The following is a 26,925-nucleotide window of genomic DNA, read 5'->3' on the forward strand; positions in this document are numbered from 1 at the left end:
TTAAATAATAGTGATTCTGAATAAAACATAACTTGAATATTCTCCATTTTCAAATAATTCCTGGCCTCATATACGAATATATACCTTTCTTTTACAAACATTGGTGATGACGTTTTATGCATATATGCATCTACAACAAATATTTGAATAATATTAATATCTGCCAAAACATTTAAGTGTAATACAAACACATTTAACTGTGACCTCTTTTCATAAAGCATGAAAGTTGTTTTAATACCCATTTTATCATATCTTTCTAGAAATACTATAAGATAAATACAAAATGTTCACTCAATCATGTATTTTATAAGTGATAGTATCCAAAAACCTACTAAAACCGGTATATTTTAAGCGTAATAATAAAGTACCCCTAGATTGCCAAAATAACGCACTGTGCGACGTTCATTTACGTCCACACTCTCGGAAAGGTCAAGGTGAATGTATTTCATGTAATTGAAAGTGGTTAGGTCAGGAGTCGGAATAATCGGCGGGCATGTGCGAGGAGATGCATGAATGTCGAAGAGGCGAAAATTGTTTGCAAAAACAGATTTGTACGGCATTCTATGCCTATGCTTTCACTGCCTTCCTCCTGCGGTAAAGCTGCTTGATGGTTATTTTAGTTTTTAAACCATACCTACCCGTTTCAGTTCTTGAATGTGTTTGTTTATTCTACTTTGACGTATATTTTATGATGCTTGATAAATAAATTCATTGATATGTTCATGTTTACAATATACGAGTATATTTATGTTTATAAATTTTAAAACCCTCCACGGGAAATTGGGTTATATATCTTCCTTTTTTATACTATCCTTTTTCTACAATTTAAATACGACGAATATTTAAAAAAATAAATTGGTTTTTTCTACTCGCTTCTGAATTTGCCTCAGAAAATTTATGTATTAACCTTTTTTGATTTTTCAGTTTTGTTTGTATTAAACGGAAATAATTATGGACCTTGCCCCGGAGTACTTTATTCCGATGTATTTTTATAGAAATCTCAGAATCTATTCGAATTCTAATAAGATTTAATAATCTTTAAAATAATATTTTTTTCCGCTTTCAAGTTTTACTTTCCTTTAAAATAATCCTCTTGGCTTTGTGATCATAGTAAAAAAATTGTCTTTGTGGCACAAATCAATGTCAAAAAAAATTGTCCCACCTGTCATACTGAGAAGGACATCTTACGCATTTATTCAGGATCGAGTTAACTTTTAATTTGGTTCATCCATCGCATGAGAGAGCAACCACGCGACCTGGTGCCTGACGCCTTGCTCCGGACAACAGTCGTTCTCTTTGTCACGTCTTTTGTCCTTTAGAGTTTTAAATTAAATTTTTTTTTCAAAATAAAATATAAACAAATTATTTTCAGTTTTTATTCAAAAGTAACGTTGGTACAATATTCATTTGCATTTAAATCAATATTCGTACTTCGAATTCTCAAGACGAAATTATTTCGATTCTCGAAGTTAGCTGCATTTTTGATAATAGGATGATATGGAATGCACGTAAAATCATCTTCGTGGCATGTACTACATAAATAATCGAAAAATTAGTTTGAAAATGCCATAAAAACTAGAAACTATTGTCACAAATTTTGTCCTTTTGTTTTTTCAATAATAAAATACAATTTAGTAGACTCTAAAAATAAGTGTTTTTATTAACATTTAATGTATAAAATAATCGTAAGAACCACCGTATAGACTACAGAATATGATATCATTTTGACGATGCGCTTCAGAAAATAAATATGTATAATAAAATAAATGTTTATACTTTGTGCATTATTGGCTACCGTACATTAGCTCCCAGGTTCGATAACCAAGGAGGTCAAAATTAATGACAGTTTTTTTCTCTCTCTAATATTTACGTATTTATTTCACATTGCATTAGATTTGTACTCATAACGCAGGATTGATTATCTTGCCTTCGTGATATAAAAAAAATTGAGTTAACACTTCATGAATTCGATGCTGTGACTCACGTAGTATTTAGTGCATATAAGGGCCAGATGAAGAATATCTGTGATATGTACAACGCCAACGCATGTATGATATGAATATAATACAAAAGGAAAGTTTGAAGGGTTCGAATCGGTTTCTAATTACCACGGGGTTCCATAAAGCCCACCCCTACGATATTGATATTTATTGTATCCGTCGAGATCGTCATTGAGGTGTGACGTGACTACCCTTGCATTCAACAATCAGGCGATAGAGAAGCCAAGTTTTAATTGGTTTTCTTGTGTAATCCGGCACTCGGCGGTTGTAAAGTTGGCACTCACCACCTCCTCTGTGTGAAGGCGGCTGTGTCAACAACTTCTTCGTTTATTCCCTGAACCGAAGCCCAATAAAAGGGGAAACTTTTACAACGGACTATCGACATTCGGGGAGTCAGGATTGAGACTGAAAAGGAAACCGATTTATAAAGAGACCTGACGAACTACCAATAATTGAGATTTTCAGTCCAAAATTCTAAAAAAAAAAAAAAAAATTTATAGTTTAACAACTAAGATTATAAAAATAACGAAGGAAGAGTTTTTAATAAAAATATACCGAGTCAAGAGGTAGGTAAAACTTTAATATAAAAAACGGCTTATTTCAAGAGACCATTCATAATTGAGGATTTAATGATATAAACGAAAAATTAAAATTATTGTTCTATAACGTTATATCTAAGATTATTGATAAAGGGAAAAAAAGAAGAAAAAACTTGTTACATTAATATTAACAAAAAAAAATGTTTGTGCATATGAAATATGCCATGTACGTATTATGATTACGTTACTGGGATAAAATGACAAAAACCAGATTGTCAATCTCTTATATTGTTTTTACCATCTTAACTTTAATGTATACGATAAAATAAAAGCATATAATGAAATAAATGTAAACGATAAAATAAAAGTTATTTTCATGTGTATTGTTTATGCCTACCTTTTTAATTTTTCGTACAAAATCCATACTTATCATGTGAAAACAAAATTATTTAAAATATATTATCATTCATATTGATTATTGCAAGTCTTGTTTTTGTACTTTCAAACACAATTATGTTGATCAATTGTTAAATAAATAATGGTTCTATTTACTGTGTATGAAAAAATAGTTCCAAGGGAAATACTGATGTTATCGTGGTAGAAGAATGTGAGACAGTTAATTTGTGTTGAACTTTAACACATATATCTAAATATCAATGAAATTATAATAAAGAATTGCAAGTATGGTATAACATACAATATTTAAGTATTACTTGTGAAATTCAGTACGTGTTTTAGCATAGGTAACTTCTACATATTATACGATCTCATAGATTCAAAGATCTCGCGTGATGGGCCATCCGGCCAATCAATTTTTCTGTTCTCTATCTCGTTTAAAGTCCATTACCTAACTTCCTGTTACCGGAAGTTGCAGGCGCCGGTCCAGCTGAAAGCTGAAAGCTTTAAATTACACAAGTTTTTGTATACCAAAGAGCTTCCTAAACTCAATAGCTGCACTGAAGAATACTCAGTGGGTCACGTTTTCAATTAGATTTTAAGCTTTAATACTCGGATAGGATGGGGATTTAATATAATATATCAAGGCACATATCGGCATTTGTTTTCCAGATACCCAATTCAGTTTTCAATTTAAAACGATTTTCAAAAATTGATATAAATTTAGTTGCCATACTTCTTTCACGAAGATTCCTCACTACGATCGCAATCTCAAAGTTACGAAGTCGCTTATTCTTTTGTTCGGATTGAAAGTTGATTAAAAAACTTGGCCAATCAGCATTGTTGAGTGAACGCGATTAATGAGCTTCTGAAGAAAACTACGTTTTTGAAAAAAACTTTTTTCTCAAATGTACGAACAAAGTTTACGTTTGAATTTTTCAAAAAAATTATTTTTGATTAACTTGAACTGTTTTACCTTTTTTACGACCTCTTAAATACTTTCGCGGCTTTTATTTTATTTAGATATTTATATCGCGGGAGTTTTTGTATTCAAGGAAGTTGTTTTCATTTTGCTTGTTCATTGTACGAAAGCACCTACCTCAATTTAGTATAGTGCAATGTTTATCGACTGGAAACAGTATCGCGTTTAGATCTGGCACTCACTACCCACCCTCTCAAAAGACTAACTTTTGACATTATTACTGACCTAGCTAACTTGCTACCTTCGCGTCGTGGGAAGGGAAATATCGGATGTCTGGTCTCGGAACTTCACCGTCTCTCAGGGGTTGATACTCTGAGCCTGCGCTTCTTACTGTACCTACTCCTGGGACTTCGTTTTGGTACAATCTCCGTCGGAGCGGCTGAAACATCATTATTCCGTCCAAACAAAGTTTGTTCAGTCTGATCAGCGGTTTGAGTGATGCCTCGTTAGGCATCGTGTACAGATTTGTATCGCAAAATACAATACGGGGTTTGAAAGGCCCAACTTCGAAGAAAATTTCACTTACCAAGTACATGTAAATATATATAAAAAAAATGTGTTTCGAAAAATCGAACTAGAGTTTTTTTTTTAAATCGTTTTGACAGCGTGGTGTGAAAGTAATTGCTTCCTCGAAATTATAATATTTCAGTTTTTATCTTGTGTCAAACAAAGTTTTATCGCTGAAACCCATTTCACGCGGCATAAGACCGTGACTCGGCCGATTTAGCGATTTACTTTGTAGTCTGAACAAAGAAAAAGGTTAACATTGCGAACTTTTATTTAGCCGCTAACTTTTACTTTAATTTCCAAAGTTTCCGAAGCTAGGCCGACTTTTTGTGAATTTTTCAGCTAGCGGTACAGTATTTCCCGTATTTCACTAGCTCTAAACTTGTTGAAGGATTGTTTTAATCGTGTTTTTATTCGAGTATAGTATTTCGTTCCGATCAAACATTCCGTCGGGTTTTGTTCTTTGATCCGTCCTCTTTCGGTGGCATTTGGAAAGATAGTTTTTGCGGTCAACCTTCTCGGGTCACAAGGGTCTGGAGTATGTGATGAAATTCTCGGGAATATAAGAAAGTTCCTTGTAATCTACGTGTATCTCTCCCGGAAGTCTCGGAACTTGTAAATTACATCTCGGATCAAGTAAGAGTGGGAACTAATGTATGTGTTTTTGTTGCTTGTAGATAAAGTGTAGCGCCTCTTCGCGCAGTAATTTGGCTCGCGGAGTGTTCATGTCTCGGATAATTGTGTTTTTGCAAACGGCGCAAGAAGACAAATAGCATGTCTTGGAATAGGCTCGCTTTCATATGCAACATACACCAAAAGAACACTATTGTACATTCAACATATTATTGAACTTACTAGACATTTCCTGTAATACCATTTATAGTTTTAACACATCAATTTATAATAATTCTATTTTTGGTGAAATAACCTTTAGTACTGTTTACTATGGACAGGAAAAGGTCACAAAACCGACTTGTTTGTTCTTTCAGTTTGGCGTCGTGGCCTTTTCAACAAACATTCGCACTAACCGGTACACGAATAATCTATTTTCACTAATCCTATTGATTCCTTGTGTCCACATTCAAGTCACATGAGTTCAAAAATATATCGATCATTTTGGTGTTGCAATCAAATAAAATTCAAACTAACATCGAAGTTTTTAAAAGCTCCCAAAATTCTTTAAAAAAATTGAATAAATTATTACAGCAAGCCGTATGTTAATTGAACGTTTATATTAAATTAGCATTTTTTGTTAAGCTTTGAATTGTATTATTTGTTACGTTCAGCAATGTAAATACTATTTGATATTCTTTTACTGCTTCTCAACACAGGGAAGTAAATTATTGAGATGGAAATATATACATATTACATCTGTATATATTTCCATCTCAATAATTTACAAGTCTGGATACAAGATTTAAAATACACGTTACAATGATTAAAGAAAACACTTGTTTTTTACCACTTGAGTTTTATTATAGACTACATGTTTCAGAAGTTAAACTTCCATCATTCAGGTCTATATAATAACAAAAATATAAAATATAATATTGTTCTATAAATAAGGAGAGGGGAAAGTAAAGGGAAAGGGTTAGTCAAGGGGCGGAGTTTGAAAACAAAGGAAAAATGGAAAGCAACGGTGAAGAATTTTGAAACAATATATTATTTAATAAATTATTATTAGAATTTAGGTTTTTTTGGATTTCTAAATTTTCAAGATAATTCATAATTTGGCCATTATATGGAACAAGGTGTAATAATTTTAATTTATGAGAGTGAAATGAGTGATTAGTATCTATTATGTGATTTGCAAATTCCGAAAAATAATTACTAACAAGACCGCTATGATGTTCTTTGATCATTGTAACATGTCTTACCACAAAGTTATTGCCGAAACAATAAATAAAATAAAATACATGTTATAGACTTTAATAAAGTGTAAAGGGTATATGGTTAATATTAGAAGAAGAAATAACGACACAAGCAAAACAATATGACCGTAAACCCCTTCATGCAAAATTCATTCAAGGGTTGACTTATTTAGATTATCGATATTTATAAGGGTAACATAATGTTAAACATATTTTATATTTTGTTCAAAGGCATTTCGAACGCGTTTACTTAATTTCATATACTTTATTCTGAACACTTATTACGAGTAATTATCAAATTCCTTGGCACATTTCCTTATTTGACGTGTGAATGGTGAACGTAATACCTGCGTAGGAATTGTTTTTATCGGAATTGCGAGGGAAATCGTGCGAGTTGATTGTCTCGCGCCGACGACTTAATCTAATATACATATGTAATGATACATTCGCGCACCGCGGAATTAAGGTGCCGTTTCACAAATTGCCCCCGCCCCTGCGGCCATCGTTTGCCGCGCCACTGTATCGGGCCGCAATGTTACTAGTGAGCGACACGCGACAGCCCTTCCCGCACCGCCGACGTGCAGGCGTTCCTTTAATTGCCCGCCGATTTCAGTAGAATTAGAATACCCCTTTGGGAATATGGTCTCCTGGTAATTTGAAATGAAAATAATGTAAAACAATTCTGAATGTTTTTCAGTATGCTTGTCGTGCAACTATTAAGCGATGAATGCTTTTAAGAAAAATATATTTTTTAAATGAATTTATATTTTTTTTGCTTTTTTCTTTCGTGTAGTCGATTTTCAGTGTATATGAAATATTTATCAAAGAGTATATTATGCAAATAAGATAATGTTGCTATCAATTAACAACACATACAGACAGCTCTTCAACCCTCGTTCCTAGTGATTTTTCCTCATTAAATATCACATCTTCATTCAAAATAACTGCAATTATCCAATAAAGCACACAACACTAGATAAAAGTTCACGTATTGTAAAATAAAATTTTAATTAATTTTATGGTACTTATCTCCAACCGGTTTCTACAAGAATTTCGCCATCTTCATGGAAAAACCGTATACTCTACATGTCTTTACTTGAAGATGACAACGTTCTTGTCGAAATCGGTTGGAGAAAAGTACAAAAAATAAAAGTGTTTAAAAACAAAGTTCTAGTTTTATTTTATAAAGTTTAACACATACTATCTTTGTCCGCCTCCGTAGTGCGATGGTCAGCAGGCTCGGCTACCGTTCTGGAGGTCCTGGGTTCATTTCCCAGAGGAGGGTCAAATAATTGTAGGTGATTTTTTCACTCTAATATTTATTCAATATTACCTTGGACTAGTACCTGAAGCGGAGGGCTGATCACCTTTCCTTCATGTGTTAACGATCAAGATAACACTCCGTTTTTATGATGGAGTGCCCTATGCACCATTGGGGTGCGGATAAGGGTTTGAAGATCATTGAAAAACATTCAAGATAACAATGTTCGAGTAGTAACATACTTATTTTATCGTCTATAATTTAGACTCTAAATGAATGTATAGATTTTATTATTTTCTCAATAAACTAAGAGCGTTTACTTTCTGTTTAACTGTGATTGATTGATTAAAACGGAAATTACTTTTGTTTTAAACTGCGATTATATTAACATTCATCTCTTCATAATTCTACAAAGCTCGTACATAATGTATTTATTGGTATATATTTACTCGTAAATTAAATAAACTTTTGAAATGATTTATTAAATTTTCGATCAAGTCAGTTCAGTGACATTTTATTACGAAACTTTTTTATAAGACTTTACAATTTCGACGTTCTTAATGATGTTTAGTTTTCTATAAAAAAAACTTTTCTTTTCACCTACTCGTATTTTGAAAAGTTGGTGCAAGACTATAAATCGATTCAACATATTCGCATTTGGAAAAATATTGAGATGGAAAGCTTAAATAAGCATAACAAATTATAATCGTATCTTACATTGTCTATCAGTCTATCATACTTGACACATTTTTATTGTTTTACGTTTGACGAGTGTTCTTTCATAATTTGGGGGCGCTGATCAATCTTTTAGCTGTAACATCAAACTCGCTTAAAATCAATGGTTCGCAGCGCTCGTAACCCTGGGTTGTAAAGCACTATCAATATATTTTATGTATTAATTTTAAATCAAACACAGATTTTTGAATCTACTAAGTTGTATTTTATTCACAAAACACATAAAAAATTTATATTGTGACAACCGTTTCGCCTAATTTCATTTTCAAACGAATGTCTTTCGTTTGAAAATGCCATAACTAGGCGAAACAATTGTCACAATATTAATTTTTCATGTGTTTTTGTTAATAAAATACAACTTAGTAGACTCAAAAAATCTGTGTTTGATTTAAAATTAATACATAAATTAAAATGGAGATCTACAAATTAAACGCCAAATCAATAAATTATCTGTCAATATAAATAACTCCTAAGTGGACAAACCCAAATTTGTGAACAAAGATTTAAACGCACTCAAAAGGATTGTGAAATTTCGCCATGTTTGATTTGCAGTACCTCGTGAAAAGTAAATACCGAACAATATCTTGTGAATAAACTCTTTTAGGTGAAAAAAAAACTAGTGATTCTTTTGGAAGAGTGGATTAAGGGAGTGTTTAATTAAATTAATATAATTCTTAAGTGTCGGTTTAACAACTGTGTCGTTAACAGCAACTCCATCTGCGGAAGTTGTTGCTAACAGAACTGTATGAGGACATTCAGAAATATTTGTTTATGTCGCTAATTTACGACCTTCCGCTTTTGATGATTCCCTGTTAATGGTTTCCCACAAAACCCACTTCGACTGCCAGATTTTATTAAGTAATTCATCAATGTGGTTACCTTTATCCTTCATACTTGAACTCGCGTTTATGGATCTTATAACATGTGCTATTTAAAACTGTTATTCTAAAAATATGAAGCAATGACTACTAAAAATATTCTTGAATATATTGTATCTCATTGAAATATTAACATAAAATAGTTATTTTTACACAATGTTAAATAAAAGTCAAATAAATATAAGTGGTTTTTTCACTCTAATATTTATTCAATACTACCCTTGACTGGTACCTGAAGCGGAGGGCTGATCACCTTTCCTTCATGTGTTAACGATCGAGATAACACTGCGTTTATATGATGCAGTACCCTATGCACCATTGGGATGCGGAAAAGGGTTTGAATGAATAATATCATATCATATTTTTGGGACCCTCTGAGAATTGAACCACGGACCTTCAGCGTTAACCACTACGGGGTCGGATAAATTTAACGTTGTTGAAATTTAAAATTTGTCGATATTAAAACGAAGGTATAGCCAATATACAGTGCACTTTGAGAAACTTAGCCGTAGAATTGTTGGGCGCCACTGCCCGATATCATTGTCTCCGTCGCGGATACTATAGTAAGTGGATTAAAAAAACCCAAATAAGAAAAGTCTGGAAAAAATTATAAGAGACCTACATCCAGCAGTGGAGAGATGGCTGAGAAAGAAGAAGAAGAAGACTGCCGTCTATTTATTATACTCAGACATATGAATGTATGAAATTCATTCAGTTCCTTATTTTTCTGGTCTATTAACAAACTTGTCGCTGAAATTTGCTAATATTAAAAAAAAGACTCTTATTTGACTTTGTCTCAATACCAGCCAATCTCGTTGTAAAAGTTTAATTATCTTTCGCGTATCTTGATTATGTAGTTTGGCGTCGATTTTAATTTTATCATAACCATTCGAAATTACTTTTGTTATTATCTGCACATAAATAAACGTGATATTTTTGGACATTTTATTTATTGCTACCAGCCAGCGTGTAAGAAAATATAATTTATTTACTGAAAGTAACTTATATTTTGCATTCATTCACAGCAGAAAACTCGTATGTATTCAAAACAAATGTTTCTAAAAGCATTTCTTCGCTTGGCGTAAGTCGGTATTATATTTTTTTTATTTGTTTGTGCTTTAAGGCTATGTACTTCGGGTATAGCAACGACCCTCCTAGACTTTTTTTCGCATTCCCTCTAAACGTCTAAACTCCGAACATTTCTCCGCAATTTACGAACAGCGTTTTGGGTTATGAAGTCTACTTACTAAAGAGTACTTTCATCTCTGGAATAAAAACGATTAGTTGGTTTCATTAGGTATGTAAATTTGACGAAAGTTGATCCGTTTCGTGGTTTACTTGAACGGTGTAATCTTTAAAGTTCGTTATTTAAAATTTCAATATATATTTTTAGTTTTAGTCCATGTTCTCAATCTGTCTGGCTTGGAGGTCATTAAAAGTCTTTATTTTTTGTTTTTATTTTAAAATTATTTTTATTAACATAAATTGTAAACATTTATTAAAATCACAATTTAAACATATTTAAATTTTTTTTCAGAGACCCACCAATCTACCTTGTGTGTCTTGTCGGTGGAATTCTTTTTTAATACATTTTTCATTGTTTTTAACCATTTTAACCTAATATACACACTAAAAATGTGAAAAACGTGAAAAATATAAGTATACGTTTAGCTATAGTATGACGATGTTTTTGTTGTTGTTGCTTTTTCCATTTTTAAAGTGCAAACAACTTTTCATGAAGAAAAAAACCTCAGTAATTATAAGAGTTTTGCTGTTACATAAGTATGTATTTTTTTTACTTCACTTCGAACTCAAATGATAGTAGGTATCACATCTGCTTATTGCAGTGTTACGTTATTGAAATTGATCAAATATTGCACTGACTGTCGTCCTGTGGTGCTTGTCGTCGGAACCAAGACAGTGAGTTCGAATCCCACTCTGCCATACGGATAACTATATTAAAACGTATCATATGACGCTTGGGACAATTAATTAAATAATAATATTTTTAGTTATAAGGAAGAAAATATTTATATTTATTCATTATAATTAGAGACCATTTTAATGTCACCATTTAATCTTTCATTTTTAACTTCTCACTCCGTTTTTCTTTCTTATTTTTTTTATAACATGTATATCGCTTCATCCTCTACTGAAGCCGCTATCGTAATTTAAATAAAAAGCAACTACACACTGCCTTCATTTTTATGTTTACTTTTCTTTATATTTAATTCATAAAAAGTACGTATTATACAGGTTTCATTTTGTGTATTTTTCTTCATTATTTAACTTTAAAACCAACATCCCTTATTGTTTTAATGACTAAACCTTTTATTGATTACGTCCTTTAAAAAAAATGATTTCTCATTTATTTATTTTGAAGTGTAAAATCATAATTTAAAAATAAGGCAGAGGTAAACTCCGACTATCATTTAATTTAGAATATTTCAGGGGTGTACTCGGAATGTTGTTGTGAGGCACCACAAACTGTGTCATTATCTGTGTTATTTACGGTTTATTGCACAAGGGTCACTGAAGCGTGTATCTGAGATAAGAAAATTAATTACGCGCTTAAATTATTTTTACCCTTACTGGCTTAATCATTTAAGTTTTCTCCATCAATCTATCGGTCCAAATCTTCAACGTTTTCAATCAGCGTTTGCTTGTTTCAAAAGATTTAAGATGGAAGTACGGTGCTCCATACAAAATCCTCAAATACATGTTTTCAATTATCATGTTTATACGAAGTATAAAAACAAAAATATTTGAAAATATATCTGAAAAAAAAAAATGACTTTTTACTCAGACGTTTCGATACTTTTCAATATTCATTTTCTGAATTACAGCTCAAATAATTTAAGATTGATATTTATGTTAATATTTATTGACAGAATTCCATTATTATTTCATTTTTATATAAATGAAACTGTAAATAGTTGTTCGCTTATTTAAAAAAAAATAGCACAATTTTCTTATTTTAGTGTTGAAAAGTAATGTAATAATTATTTTTAATTTGCAACATACAAATAAATAAATAAAAACGCTTAATTACAACTTTTTTTATTTATTATAAGGCAAGAATTGCATAGCTTTTTTCATTTTCAATTTTTTGGGAAAAAGACGTAAAAGGTTTCCAATCTTTTACGTCTTTACGTATAAAATAAACATGTTGTGCATATAACATAGAATTTTGTTTAGCCTTCCACTAGTCTAATAATGTCGATAAGACGAAACCCATTCACTGGTCAAATAAAAAAACACACACAGTTGTTGTTTTATTATTCCAATAGATGTCAGTACAAATATAAACCTTTTAATAGTTCGGTTCTTTGGTACGAAGTAACAATGTTCTCTTTTCTTCCAGATATGATTACGAAGTCCTTCTTCAGAACTCCACTTTCTGCCTGGTGCCTCGCGGTCGGCGTCTCGGTTCCTTTCGTTTTTTGGAGGTGCTGCAAGCTGGCTGTGTTCCAGTACTATTATCAAATACTTGGAAGTTACCTTTCTCTTCTGTCATCGACTGGAATAAGGCTGTGGTTTGGGCGGACGAGCGGTTACTGCTTCAGGTATGAATAAACTCATCATTTCATAGTTGTTTAGATATTAAACAAAGATGAAGACGAAAACAACAGGCATCAATGATTGAAACTCAATCATAGAACCAATGTTGTGAATCAATGGAATCAATGGGAAACAACTTAATAAATGTTGTGAACTTTATCATGGAACGTCATGAGATTGATCATACATGTAAATCTTCCAATATTTAAGTAGTATGGTAGAATTGTGAATGTGACACGTGTGTAAAGTGATCAGCCCCATAAATACCCAGACTTCCATATCCCTTTTCATCTATGTTAAGATGCCAAATTGTAAAACGATTACATGATTAACCCTGATGATGACAAGGTTCTTGTCGAAACCGGTTGGAGATAAAATGTACCTTAAAAAAGTGGTTTAAAACAAAGTTGTTTTATTTTATAAAGTTTAAAAACTGTGTCACGAAGTATCTGCGAAAAACATTCATGAAAAAATAAATATTGATTCATTGTTTATGTTTCAATTAAAGGGTGGACCACGAATTATTTTGTTCATTAACGATCCAGTTTCATGAACTCGTTTTACCAATTCATCCACAAACTGCAATGAACGGACTTTTTTTACCATTTCTTTTTGTTTTTTTTTTTAAATATTTTCCATTCTTTATGTTTTCCATTCTTTATGTAAAATAAACTATGTGGAGAAACTAAGATGTGTGAACAAGTATTCGGACATACTCAAAATGTTGTCAATTTAATGATTTAGTTATGGATTGATTTCCGGGAAGTGTGCAGGTACGGTAAATTCATATAATTCGCCTTCTCCCGTTTCCCGGGGTAGCTTGTCGACTGGCGTCCGCAGCGTCGAGGCGACACTTCGGGAAAATAATGCAAATTGAATCTCCTTGCAGTGCGAAGTTATCGTTCAAAGTCAGCGCAGCACAATCTCCGCCATTCGTCTGCCATCGGCCAATTAGGGCGGGCCGTCCCGGGCGCAACTTCACGCCTCATAATCCCGGCTGATCGATCACCCCCCCCCGAAACCGTCCAAACGATGTAAGCTGAAACTGCCGAGGAAATACGAGTTTATTTTTAATTTTATTTTTGACATTTAACTATTAGGTTTTTGATAAAGTCTTTGCGGTTTTCGTATGTGGGATTCAAAGACAAAATAACGATAGATCAAAAATAATTTTTCTTCGATCTTTAGTTATTTTTGATCTATCGTTATTTTGTCTTTGATTCTCACATACAAAAACATCGATCATATACTAAATCTATAGTATATGTGATACTCGAAAACTTTTTTCTTTAAACTTAAATTCATTTTACTTACTGTTTATTAGAAAAAATAAATATTTTTATTGCTATTTTATAAACATTTTTAGTACAACATTTTGAGTGTGTCTAAATACTTGTTCTCAAATCTGGATATATCCAATTATAGGAGTTACTTTTCATATTATTTTTTTGATATCTCAACATAGATGAAGAAGAATATGGAAGTCTGGGCATTTACAGGGCTTACGACCGTCAGAGGCTGGTTTTACTATCACTTTACACACGTGTAACATTCGCAAATTCTACCCATGCTTAACAACCACTATTAAATTCTTGGAACTTCTAGATATATTGAATCATCTCGATACATAGTTTTCGAACTCAATAGACTTCACGAGAGATATCTATGGTGAGACGAGGCAAGCTTTTTATCGAGCGGAAACTCTTTAATTTGTATGTCAGATCCAAATCCTGTATTATGTTCATATAGGTACTTGAGAAACGCTAGAAAATACCATCTTTATTTTAAATTTAAGCTTATAATTAGACTAACATTTTAAGTGTGTACAAATACTTGTTCACAAATCTAGATTATCTCCAATTATTGGAGTTATTTTTCATATGATTTTTTTTACATCTCAACATAGATTCAAGTGAAATTCTAGTGATTCAAGTACCACCAATGTTTCGAAATTGGATCACGTATATATATAGAACTTCCGAGAATTTGAGTAGTGTGGTTGTCAATCATCGGTAGAATCGGTGAATGTTACACGTGTGTAATACCAACAAACCAGCCTGTGACGGTCGTTAGCCCTGTAAATGTCCAGACTTGCTTATTCTTCTTCATCTATATTGAGATGTTTAAATAGACCAACCAGTTAATTAATTTACTGTAAATATGTTATCAAAACGTTGTAAACGAGGTTATTTCATTTTTTGCTTTTGGGCTTGAATTTAAACAGCTTTGGTAAGGTATAGGTTTGGTGTGATTGATATCGCGCAAAATAAAGATGGAAATCTATTTTGATTTGAATTCCCGTATCTTCTCGTATGCATCATTGTTCTATTAGACAACATTACCATAAATATCTGTAAACCGTTATTGGATTTCGCGTTTGTGTTTTTATTATAATTTTTTATTATCGTTTGGTCCTTTCGTTTCATTTTACAAAAAAAGGAAAGTAATTCCACATCATTTGTTTAATGTAACAAACACAAATCGAGACTTATAACGAACCATTAAAATTATTGATCTAATTATTTTTTATCATGTATCTTTATTTCAACTTAAAGGTTTGTTAAGTAAATTGTGCAAGCTTTTAAGGTTCATATTACATATAAACTCGTATTATATAACATACAATTAAAAATATCATGAAAATAAGATTTTTATTTAACATTGCATAATATATTTAATTTTATTAAAATTAAACACTTGAATATACCACTTTAATGAGTTTTATTTATATTTACGACTAGTTTCGAAAACGACAGATGTTTTCATCTTCTGGTACAAATAAAAGCAGTTTTAATTTGTACCAGAAGATGAAAACATCTGTCGTTTTCGAAACTAGTCGTAAATATAAATAAAACTCATTAAAGTGTTATATTCAAGTGTTTAATTTTAATAAAATAATCATCTCCTTCCACAAAGTTAATGCCGAATCAATAAATAATATAAATATTTAAAAAAAAAATAATTTGAGTATTACTTGCTAATTTTTTTACGGTATTATTTTTTCAAAATTTATAGTGACACGTGTTTTCATGCATTCCGCGTCATTTTCAAACACCGTATATAACACCGTTTGTTAACAAAAATGATGTGGGAAGAAATAATGGTATATACCAAGTAAAACTTTGAAAAATAAAGATGGATATTACAACAAAGTGACTTGATGTGATTGACTTGAAATGATTTTTTAAGGTCAAGATCATATTGTTATTTTTTGTGTGGATTTGAGTAAATGTTATTTACAGGGATTTGCTTTAAAAAACATTAAGGTACCCGTATTCCTAGATGTCTTTGATCCTTGTGACTTTAAGATTTTTTTTTGTATTTTTCTAGTATGGTATCGAAAATAACGATCATGCACTCGTATATTAGATGGTATCGATGTTCTTTTGAGAGTAATCTTCAAAGACTTTTTTTTTATATTACCGGTATTTGATCTTTATTTGTCGTATTTTTATGTACGCATACTCGTAATAGGAAACAAAATTACACAGAATCGATTTCGATTACTTCCTTATGTAGATAGAATACTGTAAAAAGGAGTATAATCCTATTTGAGAAGTTATTTTCTGGAACCAACGAGAAGGTTCGTTTACAGTCCTTTTTGGGAATCCTGATTCAAAAATACATGTGCTACGGGTATATTTAATTTCATTTCGATTTTTTTTTAAATATTTCGACATGTTATAATTGCACAAATTGATAGTTTTTAAGATGAAAAGTTTATAATTATTATTATATTAGGACAGGATCATTGAAATTGTAAATTAGGCTTCTAAATAATTAGTCCGCCTCCGTAGTGTAATGGTCAGCACGCTCGGCTACCGTTCTGGAGGTCCCGGGTTCGATTCCCAAGGGGGGTAAAATAAATATTAGTGTTTTTTTCACCGTAATATTTATTCAAAATTACCATGGACTGGTACCTGAAGCGGAGGGCTGATCATCTTTCCTTTTTGTATAAACGATCAAGATAACACTGCGTTTATATGACACAGTGCCCTATGCACCATTTGGGTGCGGATAATGGTTTCATATATTTTATATCTATAAAGCTTCAATACCTTAATTTTCGTGAGTATAATTTTGTTATTTTATTTATATATACATATATATTATTATCATTATTATTCACGGAAATTCTCTACTTTAAAAATAACTTTAAAAAAAACACTACTTCGTGACTACCGGTTTCGGAATAATCATTCCGTCATCTGGTCAAATGCAGATTAAAATTAAATTGTTACGGTCTGGAATTTAAACAAAAATTAAGTTTTGAAAGAATATTGTTTATTATAAATTTTAAGTGGTATTACACAAAATGAACGATGAATAATAAGGATGGGATGATTTTTTTACCTACAAATTTGTTTATTTCCGAGAATCAATTTAAACATGTTCGTTTTTCCATCTCATCATTGCGCATAATATTATTGGAATAATGTATTAACATACGCGGGTACACTCTGAATTATTAGATGAGGATCTTGGCGCTAAGCCTCGTAGCTCGTCTGGTCGGCTTAGCGAGCTCATTTCTCCCCAACAAAGGGTAGGGTAAAATAAGAAAAAACCTCCCCCTCCTTCAGGAGGAATCGGAATAAATAGTGTCAATTAAGCCGGATGGATTGGCGGGGACTTAGGAGTGGAAGAGACAAGAGGACTCAACACTAAGGAATACTTAACATAAGCGAATTTGGCTTGATTACTGTCTACAGCCGTGAATGTTACGGTTTTGTATGAATTAAGTAGCGCCCCGAATATTTCATTGCGGAAGAACCAGATCTCTTTTTAAATTTAACTTGCATTCTCTCTTAATTTTGTTTTATGAAATATCTTTTTAAAGAGTGTTACACTACAATACATTAAGCGCTTTTACACGGTTAACTCATAGAAAATTACATTTTGAGATTCGATTAGAAGTTCTAATTATTTTTCTGAATGTAAAGTTTTTGACAAAGTCAAAGTCAAACCACCGCACGCCTAAAATTCTCCGCAGAAAGTGGTCCGCGGTGGTTTGACTTTGTGAGGAATGAAGAGATGAGGCGTAGGACGCAGCAAATCTTAGTTACAACTGTCGTCAAGAAAAGGCGAGTCAGTTGGCTTTGCCATGTACTCCGCATGCCTCCTGAGAGCCTTAATCAAGCTTGCCTCTTTTACAAGGCATCAGGTTCGCGCCGCCCAGGACGACCACTGCTGACAATTTGTCGGCAGTTCTCGTTAGAATTTCGGGACGCGGATCTGATGTGGGAGGATGCAAGGGAGCTGGCAGCCGATAGAAAAGCCTGGAGACAGTTTGTGGACTCCATATGCCCCACCTAGGGAACGGATATGGTTTAATAAATAAATAATAATAAAGTTCTTGAAGACTTTTTATTTTCCAGGTAAAATGTAGATAACGTGTATTATTCTCTTTGTTTCTGGTACAGACTCGAAACATATTTTTGAGTTTTTGAGACAAAATAATAATTAAAAAACGCGAAGTTGCCGGTTTGTACTTTTTGTACCTTTTTTACCCTTTGAGCAATTAACGAGTAAAATAATTTAACAAAAAGTATAAAGTCATAATAAATTTTAGGCAAATTTTATCATAAATTGATGATGAAATTTCTCAACAAAAAAACTCTCATTATTTGTGTAAAAGTTTAATTTATGAATAGAAAATTAATTTTATCTAATTTTCATGTTTATATTTGATTGTCAAGTATTAGCGCTTTTGTGTTAATTTTTTTCTACTATATTATTATTAAAACCTCTGATAATAAATGTAGATAAAGAATGAAACTTTATTATGATAGCAACTAGCAATAACCGTTCTACGTAATAATTTTAATCACATTGTACATTTAATAGCACAAATTCATTAGTAAGAAGACTTTAAACCCTAACCGTTATATACAGTATCTACTCAATGAATTAGGGCCACGCAGAATTTCGCGCAATTTCTCAATTCAAACAGGAATAACTCAGAGAAAACCTTGAATAAAACAACATTGAATTTTATTTACACATGAACACTTTATTACGCTTAAATTATGCATATATTTTCATATAAATATAGTTAGTATTTAGTATTTCCACCTTTGACAGAAATAACTGCCTCAATTCTTTTTGGCATACTTAAAATGCACTGTTTTATCATGTTTTTTATTTCTTCGTCTTCTGACCAAATTTTTTGAATATTTTTTTTAGACAGTCTACTGTCGGATTTAGAAATGAGTATACCTTATTTTTTAACATGCTCCATACGTTTTCTATAGGATTAAGGTCCGGAGAATTTCCAGGCCAGGGGAGCAAAGGCAGATTTTTGTTAGACAAAAATTTTATTATTGATTAAGCCCGGTGGCAAGGTGCCCCATCCTGCATGAAGATGTATGGACCTTCTGTTGGGTCGAGTGTATGGTAGAAGGGCAGTAAAATTCGTTCGAGGACCTGCTTATAGAAATTTTGGTTCAATGTTCCTTCCACGAAAAACAACGGCCCAGGTAAATTGTTAATAATACATGACCATATCATTGTTGCAGGGGGGTGTTTGATTACTTTTACCACACAGGCCTCATTGTAACGTTCCATTGGTGTTCTCCTGACGAATCGACGGCTCTCTGTCACGGCTTCTAACCGGCACTCATTACTAAAGATGACCTGAAAAATAATGAAAATTTAAGTTTAATTCAAATATATAAGTTTATTTACTAAAATGATATGTTGAAAATTCAATTTAATTAAATACCTTTTTCCAATCATCTACCGAGTAATTTCGATGTAGCCTGGCCCATTTTAATCGATCCGCTTTCATTCGTGGTGTCAATTTTGGTGCTTTTACAGGGCGCCTGCATTTCAGATTTACTTCGTAAAGACGTCGCCTCAGTGTTGATACCGATATATTTATACCCTCTTCTTCCAATTTTATTTTTAATGTTTTTGCTGATGCACTACGGTTTTCTAAGGCACTTTGAACGATTTTTCGATCAGTCTTCGGTGTTGTTTTTCTAATCCTACGACAGTTCTTTCGCCGATTGCTGGTGGCGGGTGACTGATTTTTTATTGATTTTGAAATTCTGTCCACTGTTTGACGAGAAACGTTTTCTTTTTTTGAAATTTCTCTATTAGATAGTATTCCTAATTTTAGTAGCACTATAACACTAGACTTTTTTTCCTCAGAAATGTCTTTACTTTTTCCCATTTTGTCCTTTTCAAAAAAAACACTTGTGTTTACAAAAAAAATTTATACTTTATGAACTAAAATTAAAAATTAAGTTTTTTTCACAAGATACGATAACTATATAACCTCTCTGAACAAAACAACAACCAGAACTCAAGAAACTTCACTAATAAATGAGATAGGACTTTTTTTTGAACTTTCAACTATCTGTCTACCTGTGCTAATTAGGGACCTTTCTCAGAAAAAGGGTTTGAAATTTTGTAAAGGCTTAAACAATCCAGGTATATTTTACATATTATTGAAGGTAATATACATGATATTAGATGTCAATAGAAAACTTAAAGTATTTATGTAAAATAAATATAATAATCCAAAAGATTTCAGAGTATTCAAAAAAATAATGGGTGGCCCTAATTCATTGAGTAGATACTGTATTTTCCACAAAGAGATTTAAATGAATAAATTCCTTTCCCAGAAAATAAATATAAGGGTACATACCTACATCCCCCAATAGCTAGTGTTGTCTCCCATAAATTATTGCTGCACGTGTTAAAACTGTCACTTAGAATTGTATAGCTACATAAGGACCGTAGTCCATTTGATCTTCACATTCGTTTGATAATGCCCTAACAAGGCGAAAAAATTGTCACAATATAATTTTTTATGTGTTTTTGTTAATAAAATACAACTAGAAAATCTGTGTTTGATTTAAAATTAATATATAAATTAAAATGGAGTTCTACAAATTAAACGCCAAATCAATAAATAAATAAATGAATAAATTGCCCCTACTCTCGTTTATTCTAAAACAATTTGTCGTGAATCTTGAATCGAATTAGTTTCTTTTTGCCGTCGGAAAAATAAACTTCTACGTTTTTCTTTTAACTCTATCATCCGTTTTTCGTTGAACTTGTAGCCCATCTATTTCCAACCCCTCACCTCTTTCTTCTCGCTAATGATAATCTAACACTCTAACACTCTGCTTTAAGGGGATAAAGCGCGGATCCGGTTTTTCCTCTCCATTCTTCTCTCCTTCTCTGCCTATGGCCGATAAGCATAGATGGATCAACGTTCTCCAAAATCTTCCGTCTATCTATTACGTATACACAGGTAGGCGATATTTCAGGATCATCTCTCTGATGAGTTATTAATTCTCTCATATTTTTCACTCTTTTTCTGCTTTAGTAAATCCGGTGAAAAATAGATATCTGCGTACAACGCGAGCCTTCGAATTTATCCGCCGTCTTACTGTATATACTATAATGATAATGGAATGAAAAAAAACTAATTGAATCTTATATCTATAAAATATTTTTGAAAATTGTAATTATTTGATATATTCTGTAAATTAGGCGTTTATTAAAAACACTTAAATATAGTTACATACAACTTTTTTTTAAACTCCTTTTTTATTGCCAGACCTTATTCGCTCTCCTGTTAAATCCAATTAATTTGTAACGTTTTTGAAATGTATCATTCAGTTATGTTTGTTTGTGTTTGTTCAGTTATATTTTTTCAACTTTTTCTTATTAATTTTTTTCCTCTTCTTTTAGTCCTTACCTGCACCCAATGGTGAATAAGACACTGCATCATATCGAAGCATCGATAGTTACGTGAATGCAAATGATCAGTCTTTCACTTTATATACCGGTCCAATGTTATATTATATGTTAAAAATATTACCCCTCTGGAAATCGAACCCGGGAACTCCAGAGCGATAGTGTAACGCGCCACCCACTTTAGAGGTGGATGTAAATACTTAACCGTCTGTTTATCAAGTGGGTCCAACGGACCCATTCTAAGGTTAATGTAGGTTTTATTGAAACTCTTAATATTATATAAAAATTATATAGTTATTAAAATATATAGCGTACAATATATAACGTTACAAGTAAATAAATTACCATACACTAAATACGAGTTTTTTGGACCCAGAACGGTAGTTATCGATAGCTTTTTGTTTGCGGTAGACCGAGGGTTAATATATGTTTTTTCTAAATCTTTGTTTTATCATTTATCTAAAAAGTTAATTTGCATATTTCTTTTGTAATTTGCAATAAAATTAAATTAAATAAACCATACTATACTAAATAAAGCATCACGCTCGAGTTGCTACCCGATCACACTGTAATCCTCATTCCTCACTTTATCATCGAGTAGACTCAATCGTTTTAAAGTGCCCGCGTCACGTTCTTCATGTGCACATATAAATTGAGAAGCTTTCTCGCTAAATTGGGCCCAAGACGGAGCGAGACTTGCGGAAGTCACATTTGTCAACTGTGATTGTCGCATATTTTCACCATTTTTCACTTTGTACCTTTATTACGACCAAAAGGAGCGAATCTCACTTGGCGTCTTGATTTATTTAACGGAATTTCGCTGCCAACGTGCTCGCAATATTATTTCGCGTGCCTTTTCCGAGCTACAAGTGTGTTTTTATGTGATTATTGGCTGAATTGCTGTGTAACAGCCTGTTCCTAACGTTTTATACTTCATTAAACATAACCCGAACCAATAAACGTTGGAGTATATTTTCAAGAATGTCACAAGTAAAGGTCCTCACCAAAAAGTTACGTTTTCATGATTGCACAAAAAATCCTTTTAATCAAAATCTTCTGTTTGCTGTATTCTATCGAAATCTTAATTAAAGTTGCGACAAAATGCGACCAATCCTTTGCTTAACCAATATGAAATCATTAATAAATCGCACCAAAATGTAACAATTATGCAAGCTAGAATTCCTGATTACACTTAAAATCATTTATAATGGAAATGTAACGTTTTGGTGAGGACCTCCACACATGTTTGCACAAAGCGAACTCGGCTAGTTTCAGCTTGAATAATTTATCAAAGTAAAGTTGAATTACGTAAAAATTAATTTTGCCGTGACTCGAGTCGATGTTACATATCTTAGAAGCATGTCCGATAATGTTACGGTAGCATTCTGTAATGCTAATAGCCCGGCATGTTCCGCCGACTTCAATGCCAGCCTTTAGGACGTCATTAAACTTTCAGCGTTTCGTCTGGCTCGTGCACTCAAAGGGTTTTATGAAGCCACTAGAAAAATAGCCTTGTTCGTTCTCGTACATGCACATAACATTGTTTATTTCAACAAACACTCGTGAATTTATAGACGTATTTAATGACAAACTTGACGAGTCTTGAAATATATCTGCCATGTGGTAAGTATAGTTCCTGTAGAAAGCTTTTATTGAATGTAAAATGTTATTTGTCTGAGTCTTATTTTATTTCAACATTGCCGCTTAAATTCACTTACTAAAATTACTTTATCGTACATGCATTTTTTTCATATTTTTTTTTACTATGTAGTTGGGTTGTCCGCCTCCGTAGTGTAATTGTCTGCACGCTCGGCTACCGTTCTGGAGGTCCCGGGTTCGATTCCCAAGGGGGGTAAATTAAATATTAGTGATTTTTTCACTGTCATATTTATTCAATATTACCCTGGACTGGTACCTGAAGCGGAGGGCTGATCACCTTTCCTTCATGTGTAAACGATCAAGATAACACTGCGTTTATATGACGCAGTGCCGTATGCACCATTGGGGTGCGGATAAGTGTTTTATTATTATTTATTTTTAGTTGGGTTCAAGTGAATTCAAGAAAGATTTATTTTCAATTGGTCTCGGTGTTTTTGATGTATTTTTCACATTTACCTTCCCTATCCTTACTATCCTACCTGCAGACAAGCATCTAAAACAGACGTTTTGCGGGTTATTCCTTAAAAATAAAATAAAATAAAATAAATAAAAGAAGTACACTCGTCGGCCGATTTAAAAGACTTTATGCATTGGACCCTTTCAAATGTTACTCAGAAACGATTTTCGTTGACTCTCATTACTTAAAGGGTGACGTGGCTTAGTTGGGCAAAAATTGTCGCAAAACATCTCTGGTTTCCACCAATCAGGAGATAATTTGAATAACTTTTTTTTATTTATCTAATTATTTCATACTTTCTCCCAAAAAAGGAAAGAAAAAAAGTAAAAAGTAAATGAAAAAACTGTTATGGCTTCCATGTTTGGGAAACTATTGAGAGTTGATGTCTAAAATTGTACCTTTTTTAACAATCACCATTTTTTTACACAAGGTAAATTTTGTTGACAAAATATTGTAGCTTCCTCTTGTTATATTACAATTTCGATGAAGTATTTAAAAATTTTTTTAAAGTTAATCGTCAATTGTTGCTTGGTAAAACGCTTCATTACATCCAAAATTTCGAATCGGCATTTATAGTAATGATATAATGATGACGACTTGGCGGTAATAGATCTCACATTGAATACCCAAGTTTGAATCAAAAAATTATTATTCGGTTTCATATCGATTTAGTAAAGAAGGTCCATTAAAAAAAAACATTGGTAATGCACGTTTAATATTTCAATAAAGATAAGTAACTGACATGGAAAATTTTATTTTATTATTGAATATTCATTCATTCGAACCCTTATCCGCACCCCAATGGTGCATAGGGCACTGCATCATATAAACGCAGTGTTATCTTGATCGTTTACACACGAAAGAAAAGGTGATCAGCCCTCCGCTTTAGGTACCAGTCCAGGGTAATATTGAATAAATATTCGACTGAAAAAGTCAGTTATATTTATTAGACCCCCCTCTGGGATTCGAACCCGGGACCTCCAGAACGGTAGCCGAGCACGCTGACCATGAGGCGGACAAATTATTGAATATACAAACATATATTTGTAATTTAGGTAATAAAGGTCATAAATTTTAACTACTAGTTTCAGGAGATCATTAAAGCATGAATATATTAATAAGCAGTAGAATTTTTTTCTTATAATTTTTCGTTTTTTTTAAAAGATAGAACTAATTAATATTTTTTCAATTCAAATAATTTTGTAACGTTTTAACAAAATTTAAGACAGGTTTTGTAAAACTTGTCTAAATTTATCGGAAATCTAATTTTATTTAATTATAATGGTGAACGGTTTCGAAGAAAACAGGACCTTCCTCAAGAATAATTAACACTCGAAGAAAAGGGTCTTTGCTTCGAAACCAGTTAACATTATAATTTAGTAACAATAGCATATTTAGTCATTTTTATTTAAAGTTAATGGAAAATCACAAAGTGGTGAAATATTTTGACTGGCACCTGAAACGAAGGGCTAATCACCTTTCCTTCATGTGTTTAAGATCAAAATAACACTGCGTTTATATAATGCAGTGCCCTATGCACCATTGGGATGCGGATATGGGTTTGAATGAATGAATGAATAAATTACTAATATTTTTTATGGCTGATATTTATTGATTAAAAAAAAATACTTGTAAAACCACTTAATGAGTTTTATTTCATTACACACGACTAGTTTCGAAAACGTCTGTTTGTTTTCGAAACTAGTCGTGTGTAATGAAATAAAACTCATTAAGATATTATACAAGTGTTTAATTAAAAAAAATATATAAAATAATAATCAATATGTCATTCCACAAAGTTAATACCGAATCAATAAATAAGACATTTATTGAAATCAAAAGTTTGGCTAGCTCATTATTTAAATCCATCGCATCAAATGTTATGGTCAGAAAAAAGCTGTCAGGATGAAAACAATAACTAATATTATGACCTCAAATATCCTTTAATTTTTCTGCCTCTTAAGCGTAGATTCTGCTTTAAGATTGCGCTAATTCAAGAGGAATGGTTTCCTTTGATCTCCCCATACTCTCATTCACCCCATGGTCCATAGCTCCTCGCCCCGCCCTGCCTCATCTCGCAGAACGTCCCTTGAAGGGTAACGAACCCCTCTTACTGAGGTTCCGTCCAGACCACTCGACGGCCCGCCAAGGATCTGACGGTTAAGAGAAAATCTCACTTGAGGAGATAGAAAGGATACGAAGAGGGGTATTAAAAATTATTTGAATTTCCTGTAGCCAAAAAAGGCTCTGTGAAAAGGAAATTTTACATTATACTACAAGAAATAATATATTATATGAGGCTGAGATAAGCATTATCGATAAAATTAAGATAAGTGCGTTGAGGTTTGGTTTGTGGTTTCTTCACTCATTCGACCCATATGATGGTTTAGGCATGTGGATTGAACGAGTAAAATAAATTAATGAAGCGAATATAGTTGGAAATTGAAGTAGAGGATGACCGAGGAAAATTTTACATTTTCATGTTTTCAAATACTTGAAAGTGGACAGGTCAGGAATTAAAATAATCAGAGAGTGCATGAATGTGAAATTGGCAAAGATTGTTTGCAAAAACAGAGATTGGTGTGGCGTTCTGCATTATCTTGATGTGTTAAAAGAAAAAAATCGCTTTCTCTTCTTCTATAATGTAATTATTTTTATCGAGGTTCATAATTTACCTTAGAGATATTAACCCCTCAAAGGATATAGCCTCATGGCCGTTTATTTTTTTCAAAGACGTGGCTTTCTGTCATTTTGCATAACAATTATCTAAATTGAATACCTTAGCGATTTGGGTGCCCTCTCTCTTTTCCCTTTTTCATCGTGAAATTAGACAATTTTATAAATTGCTGAAATAAATTACCATCCAACTCAATTTTAACCTTATCAAAAAAATGTTGCATTATAAAAATTATTCATTTTCCTTTGCCATGTGTTAATTACTTGAATTCAGATTTGATTCTAATTGAATTAAGGTTGAGTACTTACGTATTCAACAAAAAAGCATAATGTCGTTAGTCATTAGCAATTTATGTTAGCCGTTTTTTACTTAAATCTAGAGAAATTACTGAGCGCCTTTGTTTCTTGCATTTGTATAATGGAAAGCGCATGGAAGTTATGCTGATTTTCTTTTTTTTAAACGCCAATTATTGTATTGTGTTTTAAACCATCTCACATTTTTTCCAACTGAATTATTAATTTTTTTAATAAATCAAGTATTTTTTCTAATTTCAATTAGAAAATTTTTAAATCAGCCATCTTGATTTAAAAAAATAATACTTTTGTTTTTTACCACTTGTATTATACTGTTACGACTAGTTATGGAAGCTACAGATGGTTCCATCGATGGGTTTGAATATAACTGTTTATA

At 32.2% G+C, this 26,925-nt stretch overlaps 1 protein-coding gene across 1 annotated transcript in view; it reads left to right on the forward strand.

Annotated features, from left to right (window-relative positions):
* Positions 1 to 26,925, forward strand: part of ttv (exostosin glycosyltransferase 1 ttv) — a 288,324-nt gene that overhangs the window by 197,525 nt on the left and 63,874 nt on the right. The window contains exon 2 of the mRNA XM_088263413.1: positions 12,534 to 12,735. Within this exon, the coding sequence (XP_088119539.1) occupies positions 12,534 to 12,735 (202 nt within the window). The remainder of the gene's footprint in view (positions 1 to 12,533; positions 12,736 to 26,925) is intronic.

This window comes from Brachycentrus maculatus, unplaced genomic scaffold (genome assembly GCF_059751285.1).
Source record: "Brachycentrus maculatus isolate JH-2025_06_01 unplaced genomic scaffold, ASM5975128v1 h1tg000199l, whole genome shotgun sequence".
In the NCBI taxonomy this organism is placed as follows: Eukaryota; Metazoa; Arthropoda; class Insecta; order Trichoptera; family Brachycentridae; genus Brachycentrus; species Brachycentrus maculatus.